Genomic DNA, 8,246 nt, shown 5'->3' with positions numbered 1-8,246 from the left:
TAGGCCGTATTTGTGAACCATGTGCCTTACCTGTCAGATTTTTTTTAAAAATAAAAAATAAAAAATAAAAATGCATTGTAAACTGTCCATCACAAAATTTCTCCAGATTATTTACTCTCCTTTGGATTTCAAAAAAAAAAAAAAAAAGTTATAATTTTTGAAATAACAATTTTTGAAAAATGACTGATTCCATATGCTTCAAGCATGGATAGATGTTATCACAAGAGATGAATAATTATCTTTTGGGCGTGACAACGCGTGGTAAGGATTCCACAGAAAACATGCTAATATGGGGCATGGGTGGAAGATCCCAGCCATTCATCAGGTGGGTCACATAGCGACATAACTCTTACCAAAAATCAGGACTGCTGCTCATCAACGGAAGTGCATATGCATTGTAAATGAATGGAAGGTTATAAGAAAATGAGAAGTGGTTTATAAACATGCAGCCCAACTTATGAGAGAAACCAGTCTCATGTTTAGGCCAAAGGGCAAATTGACGGTGGGCACGACCTGATATTGTCTTGGATTCAACCCATTGGGAGGATTTAGAGAAAAAGAGGCATGGGCAAAGAATACAAGAACAGCATGCGAATTAGATGAAATTAATCCATTGTGCTTGTAACATGGAACAATTCTCTTCAAAAGGGGTTCTAATTCTACCTTTGGAAATATCAATTAGAGAGCATACACCTACAGCCGGCTGTATGCTTACTTAGTATGCAGCCCTGTTCTCACTACACAAGTGTCACATGTGCAGGACATCCAACAAATGTAAAAGTTGGGCCCACATAAAGATCACCTGTCTGGAAAATCAGGCCAATTCACTCATAGAAACTTAGCCAATCAAAGTGAATTTTAAAACGCACACATACCCCCACACACTCAAGCCATAGTAGAATTTCACCACTTTAACCACCTATCGGTACTCGAACCCTTGACTAGGTGTTGAAACTCCTAAGAGTCCACCACCGGACCAGGAGTAAGGACCCTGATTGGATGGTTAACATCAGGTATCAAAACCACTTTTAAGAGGGGTAGGCACCCAATCGCTTCAACAGGATGAACAATCCACCTCACTGACTGAAGCTACTTTATTATACTCAAAATATATCATCTACTTTTGTGGCCAATGATTAAATCACTACAATCTTCTACTTGTATTTTCAACAGGGATCAATAATTATCAAAGGTCAGCCATAGCTCATATGCGTAATTGCATGTGCCGGCATGGGAGAGAAGCCCAAGAACCAATCTATCATGTGTGACCCACCACTTGGAAAATGTAACTGAAAATCAGGCCAATTAACTCGTCATATAAGGTACATTTCTGCAAAACAAATTGAAATCTATATTTATATTATATACAATAGTAATGGCAGAGGACAATTTTTTACGAGAGCACAGAACTTTGGGTGATCCAAGGATATGTGAAAGGAATTAAAATAAAGGAATGCGTATCTTAGGATTTTGGAGTTGGGACCACTTGGTGATGGATAGCTCATATTAAACACGCGAAAAAAAAAAAAAAAAAAACCCTTTAAGGGCTTAGATTATACGTACTCAAACTTTCTCTTTCCCAACATGTAGCCCACAACCCGCCTCTCAAATTTCTCCTCTTATCCTCACCTACCCTCGTTTTGTGCGTGGACTCGCAAATTTTCTCCAAGTGCATGTTGCATGCTCCTCTCTCACTATCTTGCTGAAAAATAAAAAGCCCAATCACAATTAAAGATGAGAAAAGCAAAACTACAGAAGAAAGTAGACAAACCCAGACCCAACAGTCTAATAAAAGAATAAAAGACGAGACTTCTAATTTTATATAATTTGGCAATATATCTACATCTAAGGTGTAACAGCACAACTTTTTTTTTTTCCCCACTAAAATAAGATAAATTAAATAATACAAAGAATACCTCTCTACCGCTCTTCCATTGCACAAGAAATCTCTTACCAAGAAGATACTTTAGGAAGATTGACACACATGCACATACATTTTATAAAGAAATAATAAGTATGTGTGGGCGCATGCAGATGTACTCTTTATATAATAACAAAACCATAAATAGGACTTCTTTAAAGCCTAAGAAATTATGCTATTTTTTTAAACAGACACTTGAAACTCATGATCTTAGTGTTAAAACATACTTTGTCTACCACTAAGCCATGGGTAAAAACCCTTAAAAACTAGCTTCATGCACATGCAAATTAAAGGGGGGAGATCTTTTGAATATGAAATGTATATGACATCCATGCCTTGACATATCTTTCTTTGCATGTTGCCCACACCCTTTTCCTCCGGTTATCTCTCTCATCTCTCACCCTGCTTCTCGTGTGTGGGACATGCAATATCTCCCAATAAAGATAAGGATTTTTTTTTTTTAAATAAAGTAAAATACCACCTTTTTTTGGCTTAATTAAAATTTAAAAAAAAAAAAAAAAAACTTTAAACGTAGGCACCTAGCTACATCTCTTTATTTTATTGCTTTCTACCAAATTCAAGTAATGGCCTTTGGCCTAGTTTTAAAGTGACAAAAATACCCCAAGTGGCAACCATGGACAGCAATCTAGACTGTTGAAAAGTACGGGGATAGAGCTATGTAGGGTTCAAAGGCAATGGATAGGGATTTAGACCGTTCAAAACTAGGAGGTAAACAATTTGGTCCTTTGAAAAGCAGGTGGATATCTACCCAGGCCATTCAAATGTATGTGGGCATCAATATAAAATGTTCCTAAATAGTTGACAACAATATAGACCATTCAAGAGTAGGTGGACAATGATGTACTAGATCATTTCAATATGGTAGACAACAATTTAGACTTATCATTCCAACAATATATGTAAAGATGCAAGAACTTTTAAGGATATTCTTGTTATTTTCAAAATTTTACTAATGGTTGTGACGATTTGGATATGACAGAAAGTAATAAAATAAAGATACTCTCAAAATTGGAGTAGCAGATGCTTAAAAAAAATAAAAATAAATAATCCTATTTCATTAAGCAAAAGAAAAAAGAAAGAGAAAAAAAAAAGTGTCATTTCATTAAATCCCTAAAAATAAGCTGACCAAGTTTTGTAAGACATCCACTTTTCCACTACTAGTCCACCTGAACAGTAGACTATAATTATTGCGGCAACAACCACATATATGTGTAACCATGTTGTGAACTGCAAACACAAGCAACCGGCACATGCGGGCGCAGGCACAGCAAAAATCTCTTTTTCAGGTTTGGACTCCTATATATGGTGGTCGACTGACCATTATGAAAATGATGGTGAGTTATGTCCTGATTATCTGGACCATCAAAATTGTGGGGCACAGTATGGATGGACCATATCTATAAATCAAGCTAATCAAGTAATCCTAACTTTTCAATAAATGGCTATCAGATGGATTCTAAAAGTAAAATAGCGAGCGGTGCTCCAAATTCGAAAGAAAATGTCAAATGGTTAACAATGTTAGTAGTGTAATTTCAGGTTATGGGTCCACCCATAATTGATTTGGGAAGTTGGACAGACTGAATTGAAGTGCACATGGAGAAGTTGTATCTGTGGTAATGGGGTTTAGACTCAGCTGAGTCCAATTTAGATAAGTGGCATCATTTTTATTTCTTCCAAATGACTTGTAAATCACGCTTCGATTTTGTGATTTTTGTAGAAGAAGGCCCAATTTCTTCCAGAATGATTGTTGGCTTGTCAGAAATAAAAAATAAGCACGAGTGCATTTGACGAGTATACTTCAATACAAACACATGTAAACATTCTAGGACTCACTTCCATCACAACATCTTAAACGCAAGCATGCACACATGCTTTCCATGTTTTGGGGGGGCTTCTTATGGATTTCTTATTCCAAAGAGTTAAAATCGATCAGACAATCCTAAACTCATTCTGTGGCTTGGGAACAGAAAAATTCATATAATTTTTGCTTTGTGGCCCCATTAAATATGTGATGCACCTAATGGATAGTTGAAATAACGATCAAACAATTGGATTTTCCAACAATCTGTCAAGGTAATAGTGTGTAGGGTACAAAATTTTATAGTTCAGATAAGTGAGTAATTGTCCTTTTTTCAAAGGATTCATGAACATGTATCATGATAGTGAGTTTTTGTTTATTGTCTCCTTCTTATGTGATGGGAAAGCTAATGACCTTTTGGTGGGATATGTTCCCCCCATTTCTTTTCCCTTTTTTTGGCCCCCATTTTTTCATTGTGGTTGCTGTTGCTGTTCTTGTGGGTTTGTGTGGCCACACCATCAGGTGATCAGTGTCAGCCTCTAGTTTTTGTTTTTCATTAGCATGTCGAATGGATTTTCCTTTTACCTAGCTAAGAAACAATAAGAAATGGAAAAGATTCACATGTAATGAGAGGGACATCCATTAGCAGAGAGTACTGAAATGAATAGGGACATAAACATGAGGTGTCTGGAAATAAAAACAAATGAATGGCTTGTAGGGTCCTTTTCACCTTACAAGGTGCACAAGGGCTACTCTTAACTACTCTGTCCACAAACAAATGCATTCATCAATGCGAGCTCATTGTGCCTTAAGGCCAAAGCAAGAGCCACCTTTCTAAATTGCCTAAGCCTACCTTGTTGGATTTCAAGAGAGCCCAAGACTTGCTTGGCCTGTAAAGAGATTTGGGATTCTGAGACCATACAAATAGCCCAAAAACAAGGTCTACTCCACGTGAGAGGCGAGTCGGTGGGCCTCAAAAAGCCCAATGTGCCAAAAAAACTCAATGGAGCATGGGGGCTATTTGTACTTGGTAGCCCTAATTAAGTACGTGAGAAATCAGAGATATGATTCTTGGCCAAACATTTCATCCCATGTGTTGAATTTTATGTTTCATAATATAACAAGAAGACACTTTCTTCTCCAACATGTCGCATATTTAGAACATTCAATCCGTGCAAAAGGTGGGTCGGACTGTAAAGATCATCTGCGGCAAAAAAGAAAAAACCAATCTGTTTGGTAGGTGGGCCTTACCCTAGTTGATATTTAAGGTGAGTCTTCTTCTGCACGGCTTGGATATTCTACAAGTGATACGTTGGTGGGAAATAATACAATGATTGTATGTGAACATTTCCAGAATTTTTATTTTTATTTTTATTTTATTTTTATTTTTTTTAATGGTAATGCTAGTTTGATTACTACAGCACCAGTTGAACCATAATGGTATCATTTTGTTGTATTCTTTCTTTCATTATTTCATGAAATTTATATATTAAAAGCATCCACCAAAAAATAAATAAAAAAGAGGAAAACGGGGATATTCTTTTCGAACGGAATTTTTCGTTCGATCGAGGAAGAAACAAAAAAAAAAAAAAAAAATTTAATTTTTTAATTTTTTAACGTCACAATTTCCATGAAGCATCATCTACAAATCTTCTTCACAGCTTGAAAATAGAGCTCTCTACATTATCTCCAAAGAGAAAGAAAAGGAAAAATAGGAATAAAAGCCACGTCTCACTTGAATAATATTCATGAGGTCTTTTTTCTTCTCTTTCTTCTCCTTCTCTCTCCCCCTTCATAGCTGCCTTCTTCTATTATGAATCCACTCCTTGCTTCTCTAAGAATCAAACAAAACAAATGAGTGACAGACACATTAGAAACTGAAAAAGATTTTCATGAATAAAGAAGAGAAATCAAGAAGAAGGGCATCTTACTCTTACCAGTCGATTTCTTGCAGTGGAGAACCGCATCATAAATCAAGTTATCGATATCGGAATCGAACAACATGTTGTTATGACACCAATCACTTGTGGAAAAGGTTGTGCTTGTCCTTGGAGTCACCTGTAATGATTCCACGCAATTCACCATTCGAGGAGGAGGAGACCTCTTTCCCCGGACTCTCCGATACAAGGGCCTAAGAAAGCCGAGATACTTGCTCAAGATCCTCTTTGACGATCGCCGGCATCTTTGAAGAAATGCGGATTGGAGATTCGGGGTCGAGAGCACAATCGTGGAAGACTCAGATGGCAGTAAAGTGGGTCGACTTGAGACATGAGCAGAGAGGTCATTTGAAGGAGTAGATTGCAGTTTGGGTGGAGAGAGTAGGTGGAGAGGCATTAGTTGACCATTGGAGAAAAGCTCATCAGCATGAATTAAATCAAGAGGCTGAGCTGGAGGAAAATTGAAGTTGGAATCTTGAGCGTTGCTGGCTCGTTTTAGATGTATCATTTTAGGATCCATATCTATATAGCAAGCCTCGTCAAAAGCATCAAAAGAGGTTCTGCAGGCATCATCTAGAGCGTCAAAAGCTGGCTTGAAATTTAGGAACCATCTGTAAGAGAAGCTGTCGTTGGCGAGATGTTGTATACTGTCCATGGCAAGTACTACTAACAAGCAATGAGAGAGATGAGAGAGATGAGAGAAGAGGGAGAAAATGCAGTCTTATATGACTAGAGTAAGTGGAACCTCTGAAAAGATGAATCACTTTGCAAAGATCCTTTGTACACGTGCATTTTAAGCTTGTAAATGCATCATATGCTACTCGGTTTTAACCATCCGAGTTTGAAAAGGGGTAATCGCTGTAATAAATCAATAAATAAATAATATTGCGAGCAATCATAGCCTCTGATTGGTGGACATAAATTCAGTAAATTTTGACCATCCAATTTAATTTGAACCGTGGATACATGTCTACCAATCCCTTTTTCTTTTTTCTTTTTTTTTTTCATATATATAATCGAATTAGTATAATTTTGATATATGATCAGCTAAATAATGGCTCACGATTTTAAATGGTTTGATTTTAATTACTTCTGTACCACGCGTATATTATTGGTCGCGTATCAACTGTCATATTTTACAGAGTATATCAAATGTTTCATTCAACTCTCATATTTCATTCCACGCTTAGAAAATTGGGTATGATAAAAAAGACAAATTTTCTCTTGCATGACTATAATATTCATGTGAGTAGGCAGAACAAGTGTTAGGGCGGACGGCATGTACATCATAGATTCGGTCCATCCGTCGACATAAAAATAAAAATAAAAATCAAGCTACTGAGTCACGTACGTACATTGAATTTGAACAATTTAGACTGTAACCACCCTCTTGACCTACCTGATCGGCAAAGCAGTATTATTTTTTAGGACATAAGCATGTTAACAATATACATTTCATGATGATGAATGGCCCAGATCTCTAACACGTGTGCCATATACAGGGATCTCTCCTAAGGGCTCTCGTTGAATCATGACCCTTAGATTAATTTGATTTTGAATGTTAGGAATGCTAGAATACAACTTCCAATGCAGATAGCCTCCATATGAAGTACTACTGTCTTTAGGGTGAGTGGAAAACTTGTTGGGATCGAACTGATGTTTTTGTGGGCCATCACATATCACATGCTTCTTGTTGTTTGTTGAAGTTTTAAATCATTCAGAAGCACGTGATTGTATCGACAAACCATTCCATGCCTTCGAACAGTGCTCGATCCCATTGTCTATGGGTCAATAGTCCCAAAATCAGATGGGTCCCAAGAGTCTTTAATCCCTGGACGATTGTTAGTCAAAACTAGAAATAGTTTCACTTGTAACTGTCCAGTAAATTTCCATCAATACGATGTTCAGCTAATCAATAAGCAAAATTTCATCACATAACGTGTGATTCATAAGTGGACAGTTTAAATTTGATTTACTTGTACACCACGTACGCAATTTCCATGTAATTTTTAAGTGGTTGGGCATCATTAATAATAATTAAAAAAAAGGGTTTTGGTAGAACGCAGCCCGTATAACGAGGGCTTGGTTCCCGCTGTTAGATACCACGGACTTTAGAGGTCACGTGAGCATTTCATATACTAAAAATCAAGGTAGTACACTCGTCAAATGAGCTACACCCTACGTAGAATCTAGACTGCTAGACTTCTTTTCTAACCGTCCATCTATACATTGTGATCTGCCTATCAGCGGACCAATATTAGTTTTTTGGTCCAGGACACATTCACAGCGTATACTGATGAATAGCCCGGACCTTTGACATTCCTGCCATCCAACCGTAGCAACCGGGCCATGGCAGGTGTGATGCGGGCCACGCAATTTTTTTTTTTTTTTTTTTTTAAATTGTACCCATCTACCACATAAACAAAACGGAACAGCCGCTGTCACTTGCCGAGGGACGCGGATAAGATAGTGCTACCCACACCACCCCAGTAAGGCCCACCACATGATGCATGTGTTTTATTTCCATTCCGCCCATCCTTTTTGCCAGCTCAATTTAGTGAGTAAACAA

The 8,246-nt window shown here is 37.3% G+C and overlaps 1 protein-coding gene across 1 annotated transcript; it reads right to left on the bottom strand.

The window, feature by feature from the left end:
• Nucleotides 1-5,356: 5,356 nt before the first annotated feature.
• LOC131238776 (probable membrane-associated kinase regulator 6) lies at nucleotides 5,357-6,418 on the bottom strand. The gene is made up of 2 exons (XM_058236382.1): nucleotides 5,678-6,418; nucleotides 5,357-5,574 (listed from the first exon to the last, which is right to left on the bottom strand). The coding sequence occupies exons 1-2, from the start codon at nucleotides 6,330-6,332 to the stop codon at nucleotides 5,552-5,554; spliced, it is 678 nt and encodes a 225-aa protein (XP_058092365.1). The 5' UTR covers nucleotides 6,333-6,418; the 3' UTR covers nucleotides 5,357-5,551.
• Nucleotides 6,419-8,246: the final 1,828 nt, after the last annotated feature.

Source organism: Magnolia sinica, chromosome 3 (genome assembly GCF_029962835.1).
Source record: "Magnolia sinica isolate HGM2019 chromosome 3, MsV1, whole genome shotgun sequence".
In the NCBI taxonomy this organism is placed as follows: Eukaryota; Viridiplantae; Streptophyta; class Magnoliopsida; order Magnoliales; family Magnoliaceae; genus Magnolia; species Magnolia sinica.
This window is presented reverse-complemented; position numbering and strand designations above follow the sequence as displayed.

Bases quoted from the DNA above. Each gene is read 5' to 3' on its own strand.
- LOC131238776 (XM_058236382.1), bottom strand. From the start codon at position 6,332: ATGGACAGTATACAACATCTCGCCAACGACAGCTTCTCTTACAGATGG. The intron at 5,575-5,677 runs GTAAGAGTAAGA...TTTGATTCTTAG, and splicing joins CCACTGCAAGAAATCGACTG to AGAAGCAAGGAGTGGATTCA.